The sequence below is a fragment of the Dipodomys merriami genome, unplaced genomic scaffold, assembly GCF_024711535.1.
Source record: "Dipodomys merriami isolate MVZ:Mamm:240054 unplaced genomic scaffold, mDipMer1.0.p SCAF_122, whole genome shotgun sequence".
NCBI lineage: Eukaryota > Metazoa > Chordata > Mammalia > Rodentia > Heteromyidae > Dipodomys > Dipodomys merriami.
Genome location: NW_027202516.1, coordinates 2,966,803 through 2,991,945, shown reverse-complemented (window position 1 = coordinate 2,991,945; position 25,143 = coordinate 2,966,803). Strand labels below are relative to the sequence as shown.

Genomic DNA, 25,143 nt, shown 5'->3' with positions numbered 1-25,143 from the left:
CCACGATTGGACCAAAAAAAAAAAAAAAGAATTTATAAGAATTTTATTCTAAAATTCCCATGCAGTAGTGTTTTGAGCACATGGTCACAGGAGCAAACGGTTCTAGCAGAAGACAAAGTAGGCACGAGGCTAGAGTAGAAGGCCTAGGATCCTATCTAAATCCAAACAAGAAAGTCTGTGTCACCGGATGAGGACTTTGAGCATGGGACTTCCTGCTATAAAATCGTATGTGAGCTATACTAGCCTCAAGAGTTCAAGGGCAAACTATATTGTGTTACCAGAAACTGCTTAGCATAACCATCACAAATGTTCAACTCACTGATTTGTCGAAAACAGTGTATTAACATCACAGTCTGGGACCTCTTCCCTGACAGCCACACTCCTCCAAGGAATGCTAAACATAGCAACTGTCTTCATCTGCACTCAGCTTTTCACATTCATTCCTTTATAAGAACCACATGAGGCCCATATAGATAGATAGATGGGTAATTAATAAATACGTATGATCTCTGTACCTACATTCGGCCTCTCCTTCTCTAATCTAAGCTCTCTGAGGACAGTTCCTGTCTTTTCTCACTGTGGGTAAGAACAGGGTCAAGGTGGGTTCCCAGAAGCCTCTCGTGTTCCCTGAATGAGGAACCTGTACCTGTGACTGCTGGAGTCCTTACTTCACTTTCCTTTGGAGAAGGAAATGACTAAAATAGAGTCCACAGGCACTAGCAGAGAGGGAAGTGTGCAGAGACCGGGAAGGATCACAGTGCTGCCACACTCTGGGAGAGCAGGGACTCCTGCCCAGCATCCCCTCCAAACCCCGTCCACGCTCCCCTCGGGCCCTCACCCGCGCGGTGTCGGTGCTCATGCTGTCCTGGCTGCGCAGGCGCGAGTACTCCTCGGCAAGGTAGGCAGCTGACTCCTGGGTCAGGACCGGCTTGATGATCTTGGCCACGTGGATGTACTTCTTCATGAACGCCGCGCTCACCATCTTCTCCCTGGGCCATACACATTGAATGCCCTTTCCCCACCGCACCTCACCACAGGCCCCTCACAATGACCGCTTCCGTGGAACACACACAAAGCCCTTCCACCTGCTCATACTAATTTGAGGTAGTATTTCTAAGTTGGGTTGTGTAAGAAGAAAATTAGGTATTGTCTAGTTCACTGTACAAATGCTTCTCACTGTGCCCCAGGATTCCTATGGCCTTGAACAGCTGCTCCCAAGTTTCTTTTAGCCAAACCCACTGGCCGAGTCTCTGTTGAGTGCTATACCACAATGCCAGGTATGAGGAAGACTTCACACACACCATCTGCTGGGAAGGTGTCAGTTTCTATTTTAGGAAAAGATCTGACCCTGAGCTGAGTCACCCACAAACATTTCCAAGACAATCAGCCAAGACAGAGTATACATGAGAACAAAGGAGAAGTGGCCCCCAGGGTTATGGCTCCTTGGCCTGAGCAGAGTGCTGCATTCTAACAAGACACAAACTGCAGGCTCCCTCGCGTGGGACAAGAAATGCTCACTTTTTCTTCTTGGTCCCATGCAGCAGATTGTCATGCTTCTCGTAAACCTGGGTGTCTTGATGGTCGTCCAGGCTGAAGTTGGGATCGTCGGTGGCCAGGATCTCCACAGCGCTTCCCAAGGGCAGGGCTGGTAAAGCCAAGTTGAGAAAGGGGAGTGAGAAAGAGGGGAACCCAAGGGAAGATGCCTCTCCAGCACAGGAAGACCACACCCAGAAGGTAACAGCTGTGGAGAACCTATGGGGAAGCAGGTGGAAGTAAGCAGGCGGAACTACCTGGCCCACTGAGTTGGCCAAAGGCACTCTAGAACCCAAACATTCTCTGGGGCAGGTGAGGGCATCTGCAGCATCACCCCAGACACCCAACACCCATGCCCCGCCGGGCCGGGCAGTCAGGACCCCTTCCGCTGGCCACCCTCACTGTCCCAGGGCCTCACCATCACCATCCTGCTCCCCGGGGGCCCTGTAACGGTGCATCCTGAGGACATGGTCTGAGATCTCCCGATCCTGCTCAGGATCCATCTGATCCAGCATGATGAAGAGCAAATCAAATCGGGACAGCAGTGAGTCCTGCAGCCCGATGTTTTCCATGGGGGTCTTGTACTGATCGTACTGGGAACACAGAAAGAAAGCGGACAACATCAACAGCAGGCACGGCATGAAGCCACGTCAAATCTGGGAGTGGAATGGGAGACCAGACCACAGAGAACACAACAGACAAGAATGGGAGACCAGACCACAGAGAACACAACAGACAAGAAGCAGCAAAAAAACAACGTATGTTACAGCCTTTAAAATCTATAAACCATCTCTTCCACTCACAAGCTGGCTGAAGCTCAAGCAGCCTGAGCTAACTCAGAAGCCAACCTCCGCATACAGGAGCCTCTTATAGGCTGAGTGTGGCTCTCAAGTTCTGCCCCCCTCCTTCCCAAGCTCAACTGAGATCTTCTTAGTCTCAATGCAGGATGGAATCTGAAATGATCCACCTCCCATACCTGTTGTCAATATAGAGACACACCAATAGGTCTAAAGTTCAGACCCTGGAGTCTCTTACGCAGAAGATAATAAGTAAAAAAATCTCAATAAATGTCTCACGGGTCATTATGAATCCTAACAGCTTAGGGATCCAGCACATCCCTGGGATTTAAGAAAACGAATACTCTTTCCCATTTTAGAGAATTTTTTTTAAATAACTCACTTTCCAGAGGGTTCTGTGTCATCATGGTGGTACTTTGCCACTATGAGCCAAGTGCAGTAATTCAGAAGCGGGCTTAGGTTAGTCTGACCGGTTGTGTTTCCCCACACTCTCAGCCAGTGATAAGGTAAAACCCAAGAGGGGCAGGGACAATGATCAAGAACCTGATTCCACTCACCCTGCCATACACGGGATTGGCAGCTGCCAGAACACTGCAGCGGGCATTCAGACGCGCGTGGATGCCAGCCTTGGCAATGGTCACCCGGCCCTGCTCCATCACCTCATGGATGGCTGTGCGATCCATGTCAGACATCTTGTCAAATTCATCAATGCAAACCACGCCACGGTCGGCCAGGACCATGGCCCCTGCTTCCAGACGGCGCTCCCCTGGGGAGAGGGGAAGTGAAAATGCCTGCTGTGGTCAGGGTCGAAGGACGGGGAAGGGAGGACTCTGGCCTCCTTGTTAGGCATCTCTCACTGCAGCATACAAGAGATGGCTGCTGGAGACTGAAGGAAATCCTAGAGCATCACCATCTAAACTCCAGCCTGCACAACTGTCTGTCCCACTTTTACCCCTAGAGCTAGCATCTACCAAGCAAGCTTTGGAAAGCCCTTTTCTTCACCTCACCCTCAAGTGACAACCAATTAGACTTCTACTTCTCACTGGTCTTCAAGTCTTTCCTCTGTTCATGAAGCTGTCTAATCTTCATTTTCATTTCCCTTGTAATGTACTAAGCTTTCTCTTTGGAAAGGCTTTCAAATCACATTCTAGGTAGCCCTGACTTTTATCAAAAGATCATACGGAGACTTAAATAATTCATCTACTATTGCAGGATACCCTGACTTATACAACGTGGCCCCATCAGCCTTCCAAATGTATCTTCCACACACAGCCTGTACCCACAGCACGTTCAAAGACTCTGCTCAGTCTCCCACTGGGCCGTACCTGTTTCCTGGTCTGTGGTAACAGCAGCTGTCAACCCCACTCCAGAGGAGCCTCGGCCGGTGGTAGGAATGGCCCGGGGTGCAGTGCACAGCACATACCGCAGAAGCTGAGACTTGGCGACAGATGGGTCTCCTATGGACAGGTCAGTGATGACTCTAGGAAATTCCTTCCCTTTCTCCCCAGCCACCAAGTTCTATTCTTCCAGCATACTTCTCAGAATGATACAGACGTACAATCATTGATTGTTAAATATTATTTCCTTGACTTTCTCCAACCATTTCACAAGAATATAATCAACTGGGGCATTTTAGGTATTATAAATCAAGAATAAGATCCACTGTAGCCTTGACCCAGGATGGGACTAAAGTGTGACCAGTTACACAAGGCACAAGCTTGCACACTACAGTCTTAGCTGCCCCATCTCTCCACACTTGGGGAGATGATTGGCTTTAGTCTAGTGTGCCACCATACCTATCAGGAGAATGTTGATGTCCCCACGGATGTGGCTGCCATTTTCAAGGTCCCGTTCTACCCCTCCCAAGAGCAAGCAGAGGATTGCCTTCTTGACATAGTCGTGCCCGTGGATACTTGGAGCCAGCGACCGCGCCAGCTGGTCAAAGATGTCCTGGAGGAGAACCAATGGAGTGAAAAACTTAGTGACACTCAGGGACTTCTTTCTGTGGAGCGTGAACTACACAAACCCAAACACTGTACTTTACGGCAGAAGCTCCTGCTCTACAATAAACCACACATCAGAACACGTATCAGAGCAGGTGAAGACATAGCCTAGATCCCAAAGTTTGTTTCAAGGCTTATTCTTCAAGAAAAAAGAACAAGGGGCTGGGGAAGGCGGCTCAGTGGTAAAGTGCTTGCCTCGTATGCATGAGGCCTTGGGTTTGACTCTTCATCACCCTATAAGCATAAAAAGCCGGAAGTGGCGCTGTGGCTCAAGTGGTAGAGTGCTAGCTAGCCTTGAGCTGAAGTGCCCAGGCCCAGAGTTCAGGCCCCACAACCAAGCAAAAAAAAAGAAAAAAGAACAAGCTGGGATGTAACTCAGTGGTAAAGTGTTAGCCTAGCATACACAGACCCTGGGTTTGCAAAAAAAAAAAAAAAAGGGGGTGGCAAAGTTCAAAACATTTGGGATTTATTATGAATGTATTATCCTTTGGCAGTAACTTTTATCACATGTTCAATTCTTAGTGTGCAAATCCTGTCTTTCCCCCCACTCCCCGAAATCCTGTCTTTAAAAAGAAAAAAGGACAGGAAAAAAATGAAATGGAGAACTAAAACAGAGACAATCGCACTTAAATCAACTACTAATGTATCACTCTTCCCCTACACTTAAGACTGGTGCACTGACCCGCCATCCTGTCCCAGCCCACTCCACGGTAAACAGAAAGCCTAACTCCCACTCTCATACTGGGTTCACAATCAACCCAGCAGGCACCACAACAGATGACAGATCAAATGGAAAACCTTTTACTTCTGGTTGGAACAAAACTGGATGAAGCCAGCAACCAACATTTCACAGAAGGTAATCATCGTAATCACCATCATCATCATCATCATCATCATCATCATCATCATCATCATCATCATCTCATCATCATCTTCTAGCTCAAACATAAATACAGCCAGAACCCAAACTCTTCAAATCCTTTCCCAGCCTTAAATCCCCAACAATGCCCAGACCTTGGAACGCGTTTTACTGAACTTCTTGATCTTGGCTATGTCCTCCGCAGAGAATGAGGGCTGAATGTCCTTGCTCATTTGCTTCACATTGCAGGCAATCAGAACAGTCCTGGGACAAAGACAAGAGCCAGACAAGCAAATGAGGGCAAAATGGAAGCCAGCGGGGGCTGTGCTGAAACGAACAATCAACTCTCTCTGTCAATGACCTCAAGAGGATGACGATGTCTCCTTCTGTCACTTATTTATCTCCTGCTGACACACACAAGTTGGGAGAAGGAATAGGAATAAGTGAGAGGCTTCTAGATGAGCCATAACACTGTATCACGTCACTAACCACTCCTGCCCTCAGCCTAAGACAGTAAATGTCACCAGTTCCACGTGAAAGGACAGAGACTTAGGAGGCATCCACTGCACAGACAGGTGCTTCCCGCAATGGTTAGAACTCTTTGAAATACATCCAACTAAGCCAGGCGCCGGCAGCTCACACCTGTAGTCACAGATACTCAGGTGGCGGAGATCGAGGACTATGGTTTGAAGGCAGCCCAGGAAGGCAAGTCTGTAAGATTCTTATCTTCAATTAATCACCAAAGAGCAGAAAGTAGAGCTGTGACTCAAGTGGTAGAGTGCTAGCTTGAGTACAAAAAGCAGGCGCTGAGTTCAAGCCCCCATACAGCCAACTAGCCAACTAGACCAAGAATATACTGCTAGGAATAGAAACTGCTCGCCGGAAACCAGAGCCCATACCTGAAGGTCCCTGAGGTGTAACCTTCCTTCTTGCCAGGAAGGCAGCGGTAGGTCCCCACCACCTGGATTCGGTCACCAGGCTTCACCTTATCCACCAAGTCATCATCTAGAATGACATCCACGGAGCGGGGCAGCTGTCCCGCGGGGGCCTTCTCTGGCATCTCCTGGATAGTGATGGTCTGGTGGTCCTTATAGACAGAAAGGCCATATTCCGTCTCGAGAGGATTGTTCTCCTCATCCTGAAAAGAGGCACACAGAAAAATAGTTAATTTAGTTTTGTGTTTAAAATGGCACACCCATTGGGCATGAGCAACATGACTGAGAAATGGCTTCATGGAATTTTGGTATCTAGAAACAAAACTGAAACCAAGTATCTTCTCCATTCTCCAGCCTCATTTCTGGTCTGGTAACAGTCTATCTAATGGAGAGTACAATACATGGTCAGATGGAAAGGGAAACATTAACATGGAAGTGGGGGTTCTTACTCCCCTACTGAAGCTGCACACATGCTTACACGCTGAGGCAGCACCCAAAGCCATTCTCTACAAGGCTCTCAGCAGCACTACTCCTAAGAGGCGGTATTACAAAGTAGCAGGCAGTATTACAAAGTATCTAAATTAAGCTGCCTCTAAATGGATACTCTACCCTAATGTAAGAAAAACAGTAGGACTAACTCAAAATATAAGGCTGAACAAAAGCAGTTCAACAAGCAGAGCTGATCATGACATCTGGAGGTAGACTTGGTGATTCTGAAGCTAATCTATGCTTGTTTCAGGTGTCTATGTGTTTGATTTCTCCATCAGCTGGCAAAGTCAAAGACAAGACTGGGTATAATTCCTATCTTGTCCTCCATACTGGATATGATTGCTCTGAAAATCTGACAGGAGGAGGAGATTCTCTGACAAACTGATTTAGACTCAAGTAATCAGTTTTAATAATCGTCTGTCTTACAAAGGAAGCCTCACATCATCCTTCAGTCAGGTCAATCTGGACACATAAAGGCAGCCCTCCGTGTACCAGTCTTCTCTCAAATCCACAGTGAAATCACAGAGCAACACTATGTCACAAAAGTAAACTACTTCATTTTACTTTTTTTTTAAACCATAAAATTGCTTTGCTACACTTTTTTTCACTTTTTGCACTGGTCCCTGGAGCTTGAACTCAAGGCCCAGGCACTGTACCTGAGCTTTTTCGCTCAAGACTATTGCTCTGTCATTTTAGCCACAGCTTCACTTCCAGTTTTTTGGTAGTTAACTGGAATTAAAGAGTCACATGGACTTTCCTGCCCTAGTTGGCTTCAAATTACAATCCTCGGATCTCAGTCTCCTGAGTAGCTAGAATTACAAGTATGAACAACCATTGCACAGCTAAAGTATTCTTTAAAAAAAAAAAACACAAGGCTGGGAATGTGCTAGCCTTGAGCAAAAGATGCTCAGGGACAGCACCCAGCCCTGAGTTCAAGCCCCAGGACTGGAAAAAAAATATTTGTGAAGTTTCCACATTAAACTGGCAATCAATCTTTCCTTTGGACTAATCCTTACTTTCCATCCTGCTTACTTCTAAAACAAAGACTTCAGAATTACACAATAACTTGGATTAAAAATCATTCTGACTCCAACCCCTAAGGAAGCCCAGTTGTTTCATGACCTTCACCTTGGTGGGGTAGACAGAGCTAGATGGAAAGGCCACAAGGGTGGTGAGGTCGGAGTAGCGCCGCTCTATAGTCTTCTTGGTAGCAGGGCAGTAGTGGACACTGCGAACAACTTTGGGCCGAACTAGAGAGCCTTGGAATGAAAAATGTGCACACAAAGTCACCAAACAAGTAAATAACAGAAGTGACATCTAAATCCATGAGCTCCAAATCTGATGTTCTCCCAACCATATTAAGCTATTGCATAACACTTGCCATATATAATTTTTATATCTACATACAGAACATCACCATATCCAAGTCAGATGCTAAGTACCACTGATTGTTACTAAAAATCAGTCATTCACGGTTGGAAATGAAACTGCCATCAGCTCTCAGCAGAATCCTCCTTCTGCCAACACACAGTCACTTACATGGACACAGTGAACTTGCACAAGTTTTGCCATGTAATTTCAACACCCTGCCTCTCTGAAGCCATCTGAGTTGTAAGGCTCTCCTGACTAAGCCTAACCCACCTCCACTTCCTTAGTGCCCCTTTAACCCACGCACATTTAGTGACAATGCCCTCCACGCAGACTACGCAGCTGAGGAAGCAGGAAGTAAGGGTCCGAGGAGAGACGTGCTTAGAGCCAAAGCTGCCCTCCAGTCCTATGTAGAACTCCTCATACTGCTTGGCATAGGTAGCATCGATGGAGGCCACAAAATCTTTTAAGGCTCGCTGGAAGGCAACCAGCTCCTCAAAGGCATTGCTCAGGAGGCTGCAGGGGTCAAAAGAAAGAATAATTAGGCAGAGCAGGTAGAACTCAAGAAAATGAACCCTCACGATAGAAATAACCACTCTTAGATCATCATGGTAAAAAAAATACAGCTTCAGGGGTTGGGGAAGAGGACTTGCCTAGTGAGTGCAAAGCCTTGATTTTGGTCTTCAGTTCTGCAGACTAATTTATCAAAGATATGAATATTAGATTCAACTAAACACTGGATGGAGAAGAAAAGTGAACCATCTCCTTTTGAAAATAACAAATTAAAAACTAAATAAAGTATAGGAGCAGAGAAGGCAATGAGGGCTTCTAGGTTAACCACATTTTAATGAGGTCCCCTCCCGCGTAGACTTTCCAATCTGACCGCCAGGGAGGTGGGCAGTCTGTCGGTGACAGGATGCTGACTGGCCTGTGGACTCACCGGTTAGCCCTCTTCTCGTTTTTCCTTCGCAGGTCATTAACATTGACAATTAGCCGGTATTGGTTGTCACTGATCAGCTCTCGAACTTTACTCTGGTAAATTCCTTGGTCTTCCTACAAAACAACAGCCACAAACTCAAAAATGTGTCCAATCAGAAGCAGCTCTTGGTGAGGGTGAGGATATGTAAGTGAACCCTGGGAACAGCTCAATCCCGGTGTGCCTTAACCAGTTCTTGACTCACCTTCGCCCTCTACTGGAGAGTATAATAACTACAGGGCCCATGCCATCACCCCCACCTTCATCCACAGCCCTCAGCACTGGCACTGCCTTAATGGGACATGAAAATGAGCTCAAAAAACTTGCTAACATGTACATTTAGGCCAGGCACTGTGGCTCCACGCCCGTAATCCTAGCTACTCAAGAGGCTGAGATCTAAGGATCTTGGTTGGAAGCCAGCAGGGACAGTGCAAGAGAGTACAAGAGACTCAGTTCCAATTAACCATCAAAAAGTCAGAAGTGGGAACTGTGGCTCAAGCGGTAGAACACCAACAGCTAAAGGACAGCACCCAGCCCTCAGTTCAAGCCCCAGTACTGGCACATAATACATCCATCCATACCCACGCACAGGGACTGAGTGACCAATGGAAATGGGTATGTCTTTCCTTGACGGTATCACTCCTCCCAGCACGTTCTGGATGCTTAAATAGAAGTAAGAATGAGCCGCGAACGACCTTCTCTCATTCGTGCCCAAACCGCTTTGGCTTATCAAGCTTCCCCGACGCTCGCCCACGGGGACCCCAGTCCCTGCCCGGTCTACCCGGCACCGGAAGTCGCCTCGTTCGGCACCGGGCGCAGAGCGCGGGCGAGCACATTCGGAGGTCGGAGTCCCGGGGCCGAGGAGGCGCCGCAGGGCGCTGGGGGGCCGGGCGGAGGCCGGGTCCCGGGGCTGGGCAGCGCCGCAGGGCGCTGGGGGGCCGGGCGGAGGCCGGGCGGAGGCCGGGGCCCGGGGCTGGACGGCGCCGCAGGGCGCTAGGGGGCCGGGCGGCCGCGCGCCCAGGCCCGAGCCCTCGGGTCCGGGGGAGCGGCCAGGGCAGCGCCGCGACGCCCGCTCACCTCGTCATCCAAGAAGTCCAGGTAGTCTCGCTGCGCCTCCCGCAGCTCCACGTCGTCCAGCACCACGGTGCCCGCCATGCCCGCCACCTCAGGACCGCCACTCGCAGAGCCGCGCGGAGGAACCCGGGCCGCAGCTCCGCCTTGGCGCGAAAACTTCACAACTTTTCCCGCCACCAGAGCGGACCTCCCGGAAGAGGCGGGCACTCGAGGAGCGGGCCCGCATGGCGATTGGTTAACACCTTTAGCCGGAACTTGAGCGTCCGAGTGGGCGGCTCTTCTCGCCAGGGTTTTCCGATGCCTGCAGTTTCTCCCTCCCCGCCCCGCCCCGCCCCTGCTCGGAGGCGGGGCCTTCAGCCACGGGGACGCGTTGCCTTCTGGGAGTTGTAGTCCGGCCTCTTTCCCAGCTGTTGGTAAATTCGTGTTTCTTCTAAGCTGCAGTTGGTTACCTCTCTTGCTGGCGTCCAAATTAGCTTGGCGGCTGGACTCAGCTCAAAGTGGCCTAAGCATTACGAAATGGAGCTTTACAACGCAGGAGGGTAAAAACATGAAAGCAAATCATAACTGCCCTCCAACGGTATGAGGGGAAGGGGTTAAAAGTCCCTGGGGCAGAAAGTAGAATTGGAGGACCTTAGGAGGAAATTATTCAGTTCAAGACCCCATGTGAATAACGTTGCCTGATATCTGGGCACGGAGAATGGAAAAGGGGGGACGGGGCCCAGTGTCTGTGCCCCTGGGAGCTCCCCTCTGTACTGCCCACAGCCTGGATGTGGATACCACCTGCCTTCATTGCAAAGGGTCTCTCGCTTTACGGAAAGACCACTAGATCATTTAAAGTAATTAAGCTCACTGAAAAATTAACAGGAGAGAAAGTGCAAAGTAACTGATCATCAGTCAATAATTAAAAATGCTGCCTAGCAAACCTGAAATTATACTTGAGAGACAAATTGCATGTCCAACTGCGCTTGCAGTTGATACCTCACAGTTATTTGTATTACACTTTAGTTTGTTTTTGGTGTGATTTACATATAGTAAAATGCACAAATCTTTTTTTTTTTTTTTTTTTTTGTCGGTTGTGGGCCTTAACTCTGGGCCTGGGCGCTGTCCCTCAGCTCTTCAGCTCAAGGTTAGCCCTCAACCACTTGAGCCACAGCACCACTTCCAGCTTTTTCTGCTTATGTGGTGCTGAAGAATCGAACCCAGGTCCTCATGCATGCAAGGCAAGCACTCTACCACTGAGCCACCTTCCCATCTGAAATGATTTTTTTAACCTAGGTCACCCATGTAACTACTCAATACACAATAAAGAACATGCCCAATGCTCCTGCATGTTTTTTCTCTTACTGAAACAGAAACTAAAAAACCAGATTTTGAGATAAAAGCATTTGTTAGTCCTGTATCTGAAATTTCTTTTCTTTTGGTTGGTCGTGGGGCTTGAACTCTGGGTTTGGGCGCTGTTGTTGCACAAGGTGAGTGCTCTCCCACTTGAGCCACAGCGCCACTTCTGGTTTTCTAGTGGTTTATTGGAGATAAGAGTCTCACGGATTTACCTGCCCCGGATGGCTTTGAACCGTAATCCTCAGATCTCAGTCTCCTGAGTAGCTAGGTTTACAGGCCTGAGCCACCAGTACCCCGCTGTATCTGAAATTTCTATCAATGATTAGCTCATGTGTGAAGCTCTGCAAGTCTCACTGTGGTAATAAATTCCCCAAGTATAAAATGTCTAAACAAATATGTATGCTACTTATTTGTATGATTATATATATATTTTTTTCTAGCTGTCATTCAGTTCATCATTACTATGTGTTTTATGCCATCCTAGTGGGGAAAAAAATCCATACTAAAAACGAGCTATCAGTTGGCATAATCAAGTACAAAGTTAAATTCCAAAATGAGATTCTGCAATTATATAGTAAGGGATAGTTACTTATTAACACATATTAACAATATACTTATTAACAATATCTCTATCAGCTTATCACAAGTCATTTTATGAACATATCAACGCACCACTGATAATATCTTGACACTAGCACTAAAAGAACCAGGAAGCTGGGGCTGGGAAGGTGGCTCAGTGGTAGAGCGCTTGCCTAGCATGCATGAGGCCCTAGGTTCGATTCCTCAGCACCACATAAGCAGAAAAAGACTGAAGTGGCGCTGCGCTGTGGTTCAAGTGATAGAGCACTAGCCTTGAGCTGAAGAGCTCAGGGATAGCATCCAGGTACAGAGGTCAGACTCCACGACTGACAGAAAAAAGAAAAAGGAAAAAAAAAGCTTACTTGCAGTATAAATTCCAAAGTCATTTGCAGTAGAAAGTCCAAATGAGTAACAGCCTAAAACTTACACACATTTTTTTTTTCTGGGCTTCAATTTCCACATAAGTAGCAGGAGGAAACTGAGTTAGAAATTCTCTAGTAAGGGGCTGAGGAGATGGCTCAGTGGTAGAGTTCTTGCCTTGCATGCATGAAGCCCTGGGTTCAATTCCTCTGCACCACATAAGCAGAAAAAGCTGGAAGTGGCGCTGTGGCTCAAGCGGTAGAGCGCTTGCCTTGAGCTGAAGAGCTGAGAGACAGCGCCTAGGCCCAGAGTTCAGGTCCACGACTGGCAAAAAAAAAAAAAAAGAAATTCTCTAGTAAATCTGCTCTACTGTAGCAGCATTCCACAAGTCTGGGGTAAATTTAGAGACTAAACAAAGACAAATTTCATTTAATGAATGGATCCTGCCAGGTCCTTGATAAAGACCCAATTTACTCTAATGTCCTTATCTTCTGCCATGAAGGCTATACATATTTAACAGAGAACATGAGATCATTAAGCAAAGGAAGCACCATTCATTGCTTGTCTCTCGCACCTCCAAACTGCCCCAAAAGAACCATTGGTACAGGTGCTTCGAAAGAAAAAACAGTGACGTTCACATAAACCTCATGCACAGCCCGGGCTAGCGGAGCCAGTGTCTATCCACCCCCGCACTTCTGATGCAAAAGGAAGATGCACACAGAAACTCCCACAGTAGTGTGCCTGTGGTTTTCTTACTCTTGCTTTCCTATCTGTTGTCTTTCCAATTTAACCCTTAAGGGACCCATGCCAATTGCCAAGGCTAAATGGCCACTAGGGGGCGCCCTGGAAGCCAAAGTTTGCAGGAGGACAGTGAAAAACAAAGAGATTACAAAGTGTATGCAATCCTTCCATTGCTCTATGACCCCAGGGGCCAAAAAGTAATCAAACGTATCATACAAACCCATAATAAGCATTTCTAATATGTCCTAAATAGTGTGTATCTATATTCAAAAACAACATACATTGCAAAACCTGTTGTTGATAGGGTGTTTTAGGCACTCTACATATCCACTGTCAGTACTTCCACATTCTATCAAAAGCCATGCAAGCTTAGAGGTCACAAAATCTATGCCCCCAGCTGCTAAGAAAGCTTAAGGAGCACTCTGCAGGGATAGGCTTGCTGAAGTCCAGAGGACTGGTATCACCTGTGGTGTGTCAGAATACCTCCAAGTTGTTGTTCTCTAGGGCTTCAAGCACCAGGCCAAAGTTGGCTATGCTGGCTGCTTGACTATAAGCAATTGACTCAGTCACTGTGCCTCAGTTTCCTCCTCTTTCAAGTTAGGGTAGAATAGCCATCTCAAAGAATGTTTAGGTACTCACTGAAGCTATAAGAAACATAAAATGTTGAGAAAGGCCAAGTGCCAGCGGCTTCAGCCAGCCTCCCAGTGACTCGGGAGGCTGAGATCTGAGGATCTCAGTTTGAAGCCAGCCTGGGCAGAAAAGTCTGTGAGACTCTTATCTCTAATTAATCAGAAAAATAAGCTGGAAGTAGAGCTGTGACTCCAGTGGTAGAATGCTAGACTTGAGCAAAAGCTCAGGGACAGTGCCCAGGCCCTGAGTTCAAGCCCAAGGACTGAAACCAAAATAAAAATAAAAAAGAAGTTACTTTAAAGGCACACACGCACACACCCATGTACACACACATATGTTGAGAAAAGTGCCTGGCATGTAGAAGCACTAAATAAATGTCAACCATTGGTGGTGGTCATGGTATATGGGTAGATGTAGAGAGGCCAAGAGATGGGGAGAGAAAAGTAAAGTGCCTGAAGCATTCCAGAACAATTGAGACAACCAAACTCCAGCCACCTTCCCCTTCCCACCCCAGTCCAGACATTTCCCTGAAAAGACCTCATCTGCTAGACTAAGTATTTTCACAGTACCTTGCCTGGTAGGGTATTATACACTATCTAGAGATGATTTCAAATTTACCTGAAAATGTGCAAATACTATGCCACTATATACATGGAACGTAAGAAGGCTGAGTATCCACAGCTGGATTCTTAGGGATGACTGCGGGTCAGCGTGGGCACTGTCACCTGCAGGGAGATGTGGCTACAATGGCCTGGTTCTTGGCGTGCCCACAAGAGAGGCCTGAGGGCCAGATGGGTGTACTGGAGGAGCAGGTGCAATCAGGTGCATCTGGCCTTGGTGCACAGGCCTGCAGGGCCTTGACGAGCACAGGAAGAAAGCCGTGCTTCATCTGGGGACAAAGAGGTCCTAGGTGGCTTTTGAGTAAAGGAGAGATGATATAAAAGTCACACTTTAGCAAGGTTAATCTGGCTAAAGCCCTTGTAGAACAAATTGAGGAGAGAGTACTCAGGGAAGAGTACAAAAGGACAAAGAAAAAAAAGTGAAAATGAGCCGGACACTGGTGGCTCACGCCTGTAATCCTAGCTACTCAGGAGGCTGAGATCTGAGGATCGTGGTTCAAAGCCAACCCGGGGCAGGAGAGACAGTGAGACTCCTATCTCCAATAAACCACGAGAAAACCGGAAGTGGCGCTGTAGCTCAAGTGGTAGATCACTCGCCTTGAGCTGAAGAGCTGAGGGACAGCGCCCAGGCCCAGAGTTCAAGCCCCACGACCAACAAAAAACAAAAAAGAAAAGAAAAAAGAAAATGAGACATTTCAAAGGGAAAATCAGACCTAAAAGTGTCACCTTTGGAAGGGGTGGGAGGGAGTACGAAATTATATGGAGGTAAGCAGGACAGTATCTGAGGAGATACAGCAAGCATGGAGAAGGTTTTGGTACTTTGGTTTACAAAGAAAGAATAATTGCCCTTTCAGTTAAGACACAAAGGAAGAGAAATTTAAGAGACATGCAAGTCTCCCAAAACCAGTAGTAATAAGTAGAAGCATGCAACTTTGCCATTCCATTTGAAAATATTATCTCACATATTGTGAAGAGGGCACGGAAATTATATTTTGTTCAAATGTTTAAAAAGTAGGAAGTGGCACTGTAGCTCAAGTGGTAGAGCGCTTGCCTTGAGCTGAAGAGCTGAGAGACAGCGCCCAGGCCCAGAGTTCAAGCCCCACGGCCGACCAAAAAAAAAACAACAAAAAAAAAAAACAATCAAACAAATGTTTAAAAAGTATAGATTAACTATACTTCAGTGAAACAATCCATTTATTCTAAAACTTTAAAGAAAAACAATCAAATCATAAAATTATGATGCCTGCATCTGGAGCAAAGGGCCCCGGAGAACCAGTGCATTCTGAAGTAAGCTGAATGTTCATTAGTGTTGGATTCATAGCAACATCTGTCTTAAAATCCACAGTTCCTGTCCACAGCATTCAGTTACTTTGACAGAGTAGAAGCCAGGCTTTGGAATGCGCCACCCTACTCACTGGACATTACGAATAGAAAGATGTAGACACATGCATGAGGCAGAGGAGCAGAGCTGCAGAGATGATTGCACTGGTCATTCACCCGCCCTGTAGTGAGTGAAGTACAGTGTCTCGACTGCTTTCCTTCCCACAGGTGTCTGAAGACCAAAAGAAATACGGGTTTTCATTATCCTTCCAGCCCTTCAATAGTCTGTTAATTTTAGAAAGGGAAGAAAAACTATTGGCACTATAATTTTCTATTTTATGTGCTGCAAAGATCAAAACAAAAATCTCTGAGAAGCTGAGAGGTTTAAAGTTCAGCTCTTTTCCAAGCTTTTCATTGCATGCTTTGATGAGCCTCCAAAATATATCTCTGACCTAAAACCAACCCCAATAGAAAATTTTCCTGGCCTGTATCCATCTGGTTAGCCACCTGCTTCTCTCTGTGCTAAGTTAGGAAGAGAGTGGAAGGTATTGGTAGAGAGCCTATGAGGTCTAGGGAAGATGGCTTTTAAAATATTCTTTTTCTTTTTTGTCGGTCATGGGGCTTGAACTCTGGGCCTAGGCTCTGTCCCTCAGCTCTTCAACTCAAGGCTAGCGCTTTACCAGTTGAGCCACAGCACCACTTCTGGCTTTTTCTGCTTATGTGGTGCTGAGGAATCGAACCCAGGGCCTCGTGTATACAGGGCAAGCACTCTACCACTGAGCCACCTTCCCAGCCCTATATTCTTTCTTTATTCACTGTCATACACCAAAGCCATCTTCATTATTTGGAGTATGAAATACTCCAATGACATTTATTTTAAAATAAATGAAGCTTGGCATGGTGCCATGTGCCTGAAATCTGAACTACTTGGGAGGCTGCAGCAGGAGGCTTACTGAACCCAGGAGTTCAAGACCAGTCTGGGTGACATAGAAAGATCCCTCTCAAAACAAACCAACAAACATAAACCCAGCATCAGCACACAGAGCTGGAGACTACTCTATTGGCCATTGAGTTTAAAGCCTTATTTAAAAATTTAGACAACTAAGCCAGACGCTGGTGGCTCACGCCTGTAATCCTAACCGTGATCTGAGGATCACGGTTCAAAGCCAGTCCGGGCAGGAAAGTTCGTGAGACTCTTATCTCCAATAAACCACTAGAAAACCACAAGTGGTGCTGTGGCTCAAGCGGTGGTAGAGTGCTTGCCTTGAACTGAAGAGCTGAGGGATAGCCCAGAGTTCAAGCCCCACCACCGACAAAAAAAAAAATTTATACAACTAAGGTCCACAAAATGTTGGTTTACAAGCTAAAGGAAACAGTGTTTTTAAAGAACTTCTATTAAAATGAATCATCAGAACAGGATCCTAAACATAAGGCCGACCTGAGACTTTTAGAATTGAGAAATACAGGCATTGAAAGAATAAATAAAATGAGACCCCGCATTCTGGACATACTGGTGTCTACCAAGGAGGTAGCATGGCCACGGTGAGGCTCAGAAAGACCCGCAGTCTCCACTCCAACACATCTGGGCGCTACCAAACAGTTCCCTTGTTTCTCTTCTACCAAAGAGTGACATAATTTCTTTTATTTTAGTTTTTAATAAGCTGAATAAGTGCACAAAATCATATAAGGATATCAAATTGTTATTTGTAAAGTGACTAAAAACTACGTAATCATATACTTTAAAATGATATTTTATGTCATGTGAATGATATGCCAGTAAAAATAAAAATAAGGAGAAAATCAAAAGCTACCAGCCTTCTGGATAAAAAGGACTTCTCTGTCCATTATGCCATTGGTTTCTCCCTATATATTTGTTCTACCTACTCTGTGCTATGAATGCCCACCCATTCGCTGACAACTTCCTAATCTATTACAGCGGTCTAAGACTGTCTCCTGGGACCCAACTGGAGCCAGAGATCCCATCTATACCTCAAACCCAGCATGATCAAAATGAAACCACTCTGAGACTCAAACCTCCACTTCTTCCTTCACCTCCTCCCTTGACAGCTTCCCTAGCCACCAGTATCTTGGGCCTTTATGTAGGGCTTACTCTTTATGTCATTCATTCATCCTCTTATCCATAATCTTGTGAAAAGATCTTTCTTTATCAGGCACTGAGCAATGTGCTAGAAATATAGCTGGGTTCGATATTCATACATTCTCATCCTTCAGGGAAGTATGCAGGAGACTTTAATAACAGCAAAATTTTATTTACCAGGCATCAGTAGTTCACATCCGTAAGATTAAGTCTGGAAGGCTCACGGTCCCTGGCCAGCCATAGCAGAAAAGTCCTGGAGGTTTTATCTCAGCAGAGAAGCTGGGTGTGGTGGCAGGTGTCTGTCATCCCCACTGCAACTGGAAACAAAACAGGCAGGTCACAGTCAGGAATCAAGACTAACTCAGAAGTAAGTGGCGCACACAGGGGCTGGATATGTGACTCAACAACAGAGCATCCTAGGAAGTGTGAATCCTGAGTTCAAACCCCAGTACTTACATATATGCACATATATTCTAACAGTGTTCTATGGGAATGCACAGGTAAGAGGGTCCAACCCTCCAACTAGTCACCAAGAGCTACTGAGTTTGCCTTTGGAGCTCCTCTGGACTTGCTCCTCCAAGTCACAACACCTTCGCTGTCCTCCAAGCTCTCCTCACCTCTAGTCTACGTGGTGAGAGCCACTGCCCATGGTCTCCTTATCCCCATTTCTCACGGCCCTAGCCAGGCTGTCAGCCAGAACTTTCAAAGACAAAACATCTCCCCAAGGGAGCTCCCTCCTTACACATTTTCATCTCCCACAGCAAGTAACCTAACACCTGAGGACTGCAGTGGTTCCCGCAGAATGGAGACTGATAAATACAATGGCCTGAGGGCCTCAACATGATCCGATCTCCACCCCCAACGGAGGTCAGCGGTTTCACTCCTTAGAGTACTCCCTAAGGCAAGCAAGTTGGCAGAAGGTCTTCTGTTCTAACACCTTTCAAATGCCTTTCAAATGCATATCTAAATGAGACCTCATGGAAGACCCAGTGATCCAGCTCTGCTAGGTACCCGACCCTGAGCTCAGTTCACTGTACTTGGAGCCCAGCAGAAGCACGGAAACTTACCTAAGAGGAAAAAGAAGGAAGATGGTTCACCTACCTGACTTACACTGTATGAAATGATGCTAAATGTTGGTGCTAATTTGAGGAACTAGAGGGGTGAATGGAAGAGAGAAGAGCTGTTCATGAACACTGTTCACCTGAGTGAGGAGTTTATGACTCAGGACAGGCCACTGGAGACCACAGGATGATGTTTATATTTGTTTATATTCCCTGTGTATGGTTAAGTAATCAACAGTAAAATGACTTGCTTGTGGGTAAACCCTCTCCTCCTCCACTTTGGGGGTGAGCGGGGGCTGCATCCACAGGTTTCCAACACACTCACGGCTGACGTTTCCTGCAAGTGGCCTGGAGGAGTTTGTGCCCCACTTCCTGCGTTTTCGATGCCTCCTCCCCCAGTTCACCCAGGACCTGTTTGCTGATCCTTTCAACACTGAACACCCAGGAGAGCTGAGAGTGGGCACTGTCTGCGGGTCTCCTCACACCCCCGCTGGTATCACACTGTGTGCTCCCTTAGATGGGAGCTCACTTCACCTCTGCCACCTGCACCTCTGACCTCAGCCTTCAGCAAAGGACTTAGAGCACTGAAAGAGTTTTCAAGAAATATTTTCTAGATAGACCAAAGGATGAACAATAGAACATTGCATATTGAATAATAGCCTGGTGGCCCTCTAGTGTCCCCAGGCATCCTAATAGAGCGCTTCCTTTCTGATCTAAACAATGTATTGACCCCCTCACCACAAATGGAGTGGGGTTAGGGATAATTGGATTTGTCTAAAAGGGAAGAGAGAGAATTTGAAGCAGCTAAGCCCCACCCTCCCCTTTGCTGAACAAAATCTCAGTAAGAAATGCGTGAGTTGGCGTAAGTGTCTTTGAGCTCTGATTTAAAAGAGGGGTTAAGAGGCCTTGACCGTGTGTTAAATGGGACACGGGAGGAAGGGAGCCAGTTGTGCCCATTAACCGCTCGGTGTCCCTCTAAGCAACGCAGGCTCCTGGAACTGTGGGCACAGAGCTGACGTCCCTGCCGCCAGCTCTTGCTAGGCCACTGAGGGCTGAGTGGCACTGGCAGCTTACGGTTGCCGTTACAGGGTAGCTGTGTGAATATCCAATTGGAACAATAAATATTATTTGTTGTTGTTATGAGCTTATAAACACAGGGTGCTCACAAAGCATCCCACACACCACTACAATTGCTAAAATTTACTTCATTGTCTCTGCCCCATAATTTGTTACAAATTAATTATAGCCCATTTGAATTACACGTTGGCATGGAGCAATGAACAACAGCCATTCGTTTAAGTATTTATTAAGCATATTTTGAAAATTGTGAAAAGGAGAATTAAATTCTAGAAATATTATGAATGCACAACTTTTACTTTTCTTATTTTAAAATATATTTAAACATACATGTATTACATGTATATATGTGTTATATATATGATATACATATCTTTTTTAAAAACATAGGTAATGTTACACTATTACCTTTTGCATTTTATTAAACCTTAGAATGACAGACTGCATATGTCTCTGCATTATGTGGTCTATATAGTCCATCTTGATGCATAGATATGTAAGTATCGAAAAGAGGAACAGCCCAAGATGCTGACCTCATTTGATGGAAGGTCATCTACCCTTAACCAAACTCACCACTTTGCCCACACCCAGGTCCCTGAGAGGTACACCAGGGGTCCTAGTGGAGCACTCTGGGCTGCTTTAGCTAGATCTCATCTCCCACGCAAGAGGCTTTCCAGATGGGTACATGGACAGGCCAGCTTTGGCTCCTTGGCTTACCTCTACACAATGAAAACAGACTCAGTAAACATGTGTTGAATTAAACTGGTCAAATGTTGCATTGATTTTTTTTTTGTCATTAAAACCCTGAACCCAGGCCAGAATCAAGCATGAATAATGCAATCGTTACTCAACTTGCCCAAGATTGCCATTTTCATCTTTCCATCCTAAGAGCAAACTGAGAGCCAAGATGCTCTCCCTGAGAGAGCCTAAAGAGTGGAAGACAGAAAGAACACTCTGTCCCTTCAGGATGTTCTTAGCCTATGCCCACCCCACCCCAGCAGTTCAGCAGAGGTTGATCTGTGCCTTGCTAATGATCCTTAGAGGATCATTGACAATAGAGGATGGACTAAAATAAGCTCTAGACTGCTGGGCATACTGACACACACTACCTAAGGGTGTGAAGAAGTCCTGATATTCAAGCCTTAGTTTTCCATCTGGGTAAGTTCAAGTGACATTCCTTCTCTAGTCCCGAATCTGAGAGGATTGTCGAGAGGCACCCGTGTTACAGGAAGAGTCATTGATACCTGCACGGTGGTCCAGTCCTTCCTGTCTGCTTCTCCCTGGAATCCAAGATAGAGATATAAAGTGACTTCAGGAGAGAACTCAGACATAAAATAATGGCGGGTACACTTAGCTTTTGCCTGATGCTAGTTGATTTGTGAGCCTAAGTAGTCTGTGCTTTTTAGCAAAAGCAGTTTTTAAGAACCTGGTATACGGTGAACAATTCCAGATGGAAATTCAATAAATATTAGTGACCCTCAACCATTCCACCATGAAATGATGCAAAGTAGACACACAATACAAGAAAACCATTCCTCTTACTTAGATTTAACCTGGTTCAATCACAGTTCTTTAGCATCCCGTAGGTGCAATTAGTATCATGATTATTCTACCCAGGTGTTCAGTTGGCCGGGGATCTATAATAGAACAGCCAAGGTGGATAGCGCTCTGATGACAGATGCCAAGCAATAACAGATTTGACTTTAGGAGATATATATACATATATATATATATATATATATATATATATATATATATATATATATTCAAGTTGACTCAGATTCTTCCTGTATAGTCCACCAAAACATTATGTGTTCTCCAAGCAGAAATTATTGTAACAAAGATCCACAAACCACCACTTAAACCAAAACATTGCCTTTTGCCTACATTTATCAAGCCCTCACTATGCAAAATCCACAATGCTAACTGTATATTATGTCCTGTCACCTAATTCTATCAGTAACTAGATTAAATAGGCAACATAAGTATTTCCATGTCACACAGAAGGATCCTGAAGCAAGGAAAGGTTAAATTAATTACCAGTCACTGTGTTCCAACCTTGGGATGAGCTAATTTCCAGTTCATCCTTCCAGTCTTCTTTCCGTCACTAAGACAGTAAAGAAATTAATGACCCTCAGTCTTTCTGAGATGAGATATTTAAGTTTTCACAAGTAGGTCTTAAAAAAGTCTTTTAGGGCACAACAGTTTCATACTACACATGTTGATATCTATATATACCAACATGTTGCAGGCAAATGGTTTAACCAAAGTCATATTTTCATTTCTGCATGTTATGGTAAGGTTCACTGTTCTGTCTTCCCGCATCACCTAAACATAGGAAGTTTAGCAATTATGGCTCTATCACTCTCCGCAGGGGGGAGGGCTGAGTGTTGCACCCAGGTGAGTGGGCGTGGCCTCCCGCGGGGGGGGGAGCTGAGTGTTACACCCAGGGAAGTGGGCGTGGCCTCCCGCGGGGGGGGGAGCTGAGTGTTACACCCAGGGAAGTGGGCGTGGCCTCCCCGCGGGGGGAGGGCTGAGTGTTGCACCCAGGTGAGTGGGCGTGGCCTCCCGCGGGGGGGAGGGCTGAGTGTTGCACCCAGGTGAGTGGGCGTGGCCTCCCGCCGTGGGGGGGGGGGCTGAGTGTTGCACCCAGGTGGGTGGGCGTGGCCTCCCCGCGGGGGGGAGGGCTGAGTGTTGCACCCAGGTGAGTGGGCGTGGCCTCCCCGCGGGGGGAGGGCTGAATGTTGCACCCAGGTGAGTGGGCGTGGCCTCCCGCGGGGGGAGGAGCTGAGTGTTACACCCAGGGAAGTGGGCGTGGCCTCCCGCGGGGGGAGCTGAGTGTTACACCCAGGGAAGTGGGCGTGGCCTCCCCGCCCCTCGCGGGCCGGGCTCTGACAGCTTCTCGGGTTAGCAGAGCATCCTGCCGCGCTGCTGCCCCAGACGCAAGCGGGCTGTGACCGCACCGCAGAGGGGGGGCCTGGCTGCGTGGGAACCGAGCAGAGCCCCGTTAACCGCACGCGGCCCAGGGGCGCAGGCTCACCCGTCCTGGCTCAGGCCCGGACTCGGGGCCACTGCCCCCGGGAAAGGGTCCAGGGGTCGGTTTGAGAAGCACACGTGCTTCCTCATACTAAAGTGTGAGTGTGTGGGAGCGTGGGGGGCGCGCGAGCCAGGCACGGCCCCCGGCGGCCGGCGGCTCCCGTCCACACCCTGGTTCCCGGACTGGGCACCCGGGGCGTGGCGGTGCTCCCGGCGGGGGCGGGGTGCCGCGGGTGTCGGCCGACGCCGTGGGGGCCGTCCCGAGCCCGCCGTCCCGCCCGGGAGCCCCTGCGCCTGCGCCGCGGGGCCACGGCTGAGGGGGCGGGGCGGGGCGGGGCGGCCGCACCCAGCCCGCGGCCCGGCCCTCGCGGGGAGTCACGCGGACTAGCCCCGACACGGAGGCCGGCCGGCCCCCGGCTCCCCGGGGTGGTCTTGTGGCTGGGCCGGGCTCGCAGTTGAAAGGAGCCCTGAGCGGAGCGGAGGGGCCGCGTCCCGCCCGGGCCTGGAGGGGCGGAGCCCAGTGCCCGGCCCGCCCGCCCTCCAGGCCCGCCCAGGTCTTCGCCCGCCGCCCGAGCAGGTCTCGGTTGCGGGCTGCAGACGCGGGCGCGGGCCGGGCTTGGCGGCTCCTGCTGGCGAGTCCAGCGCGGAGGTGGGAACAGGGGAGGTGGGAGCCGGGGAGCCGGCGAGGGGGGGAGCCGGGGAGGTGGGGAGCCGGGGAGGGGGGGAGCCGGGGAGGTGGGGAGCCGGGGAGGGGGGGAGCCGGGGAGGGGGGGAGCCGGGGAGGGGGGGAGCCGGGGAGCTGGGGAGGGGGGGAGGTAGGAGCAGAGGAGCCGGGGAGGTGGGGGGAGCCGGGGAGGTGGGGGGGAGCCGGGGAGGTGGGGAGCCGGGGAGGTGGGGAGCCGGGGAGGTAGGAGCAGAGGAGCCGGGGAGGTGGGGGGAGCCGGGGAGGTGGGGGGGAGCCGGGGAGGTAGGAGCAGGGGAGCCGGGGAGGTGGGGGGAGCAGGGGAGGTGGGGGGGAGCCGGGGAGGTGGGGGGAGCAGGTGGGGGGGGAGCCGGGGAGGTGGGGGGAGCCGGGGAGGTGGGGGGAGCAGGTGGGGGGGGAGCCGGGGAGGTGGGCAGCTGGCGAGGTGGGGAGCTGGGGAGGTAGGAGCTGGGGAGCCGGGGAGCCAGGGCTGTACCCGGAGGGGGCGTCGAGGAAAGGAAGCGGCAGGCTGCGTTCTCGGGGCGCCCTCCAGGGAGGTGCCCGGTGGACGCAGGCCCGGAAGAAGGGGGTGTCCGAGGAGGGGAGGGGAGGGGTACCTAGGAGGGGAGAGGAGAGGGTGTCCGGAGGGGAGGGGGTGTCCGGAGAGGGGAGGGGAGGGTGCCCGCGGGGCATCTGGGAGGGGAGCCCCGGGCTGTGGCCCCGCGCAGAGTCGTGCTGAAAGCGGGCGCGCCAGTGGGCGGGCGCGGGGTCTCAGCCGCACCCCGGACCCCGGCCCTGAGGACGGCTGTGGACGCTTGGAGGGGCTCGTGCTCCCAGGCCAGCCCCGGCCCCGGGGAAGTCGGGGCACCACCCACCGGTGGAGGTGCGTCCTCGGGTGCTGTGTGCTCCTGTGCCACCGGAGCCAGGCTGGAGCAAAGTCAGCAACGCGTGTACGCGCGCGTGCACACTCACGCGTGCGCACACGCACGGCCCACAAACCCGCTGTTCCGGCCCCCTAACACGCTGGCTGTGGTCCATGCGCGCGCGCACACACACACACACACACACACACACACACACACACACGTGTGCGCATGCACACACGCACGGCCCGCAAACCCTGACCGAGGTCCTTCCGGCAGGGGACTTCAGGCCCATCCTGAAAAGAAGGCCGTTACCGAGGGCTGCCCGTTACCGTTACCGTTACCGTTACCGTTACCATTACCGAGGGCTGCCGGGCTGACCTTGAAGTCGCCTTCCCTCCTGGGGTGGAAGCTGGTGCTGTCTACACACCACCAGCAAATGAGCAGCTCGTTTTCCTGCCATTCCTGCCAACCATCAGTTATCACCGCTGACCACCAGCTCCTCCTATAGTGCTGGTTGTCCACAGTAACTGTTTTCTTTGCTGGAAGAAGCAATTCGGGAAGCCCAGGGCCTGCAAATCCCAAGGGAATCTCCCTATGGGAGGTCCCCCCCCCACACACACACACATACGCCCTGGCTTCTCACACTCACCCAGATGAGCTCCCTACCAGGACAATTTTGCCGACTAGCATTTGTTGAGTCT

General features: G+C 49.1%; 1 protein-coding gene across 11 annotated transcripts in view; it reads right to left on the bottom strand.

Moving 5' to 3' along the window:
• The window catches only part of Mcm3 (minichromosome maintenance complex component 3), a 29,851-nt gene extending 5,333 nt beyond the window's left edge, over positions 1-24,518 (bottom strand). Inside the window, exons 1-17 of one of the 11 annotated variants that reach the window (XM_070017308.1) lie at positions 24,452-24,518; positions 21,899-21,965; positions 20,968-21,138; positions 20,432-20,577; positions 17,898-18,037; positions 10,038-10,536; positions 8,925-9,037; positions 8,292-8,500; positions 7,745-7,875; positions 6,092-6,330; positions 5,348-5,456; positions 4,127-4,280; positions 3,656-3,787; positions 2,888-3,096; positions 1,952-2,126; positions 1,519-1,645; positions 839-989 (exon numbers count right to left, since the gene is read on the bottom strand). In XM_070017308.1, coding sequence (XP_069873409.1) covers positions 839-989; positions 1,519-1,645; positions 1,952-2,126; positions 2,888-3,096; positions 3,656-3,787; positions 4,127-4,280; positions 5,348-5,456; positions 6,092-6,330; positions 7,745-7,875; positions 8,292-8,500; positions 8,925-9,037; positions 10,038-10,115 — 1,827 coding nt within the window. In that variant the 5' untranslated portion in view covers positions 10,116-10,536; positions 17,898-18,037; positions 20,432-20,577; ... (1 more) ...; positions 21,899-21,965; positions 24,452-24,518. Of the gene's footprint in view, positions 1-838; positions 990-1,518; positions 1,646-1,951; positions 2,127-2,887; positions 3,097-3,655; positions 3,788-4,126; positions 4,281-5,347; positions 5,457-6,091; positions 6,331-7,744; positions 7,876-8,291; positions 8,501-8,924; positions 9,038-10,037; positions 10,537-12,313; positions 12,334-17,897; positions 18,038-18,176; positions 18,289-18,337; positions 18,519-20,431; positions 20,578-20,967; positions 21,139-21,898; positions 21,966-22,898; positions 22,922-24,072; positions 24,163-24,193; positions 24,215-24,451 lie in introns of those variants that run through there. The other 10 variants (XM_070017313.1, XM_070017306.1, XM_070017314.1 and 7 more) reach the window with 10 other exon arrangements.
• Positions 24,519-25,143: the final 625 nt, after the last annotated feature.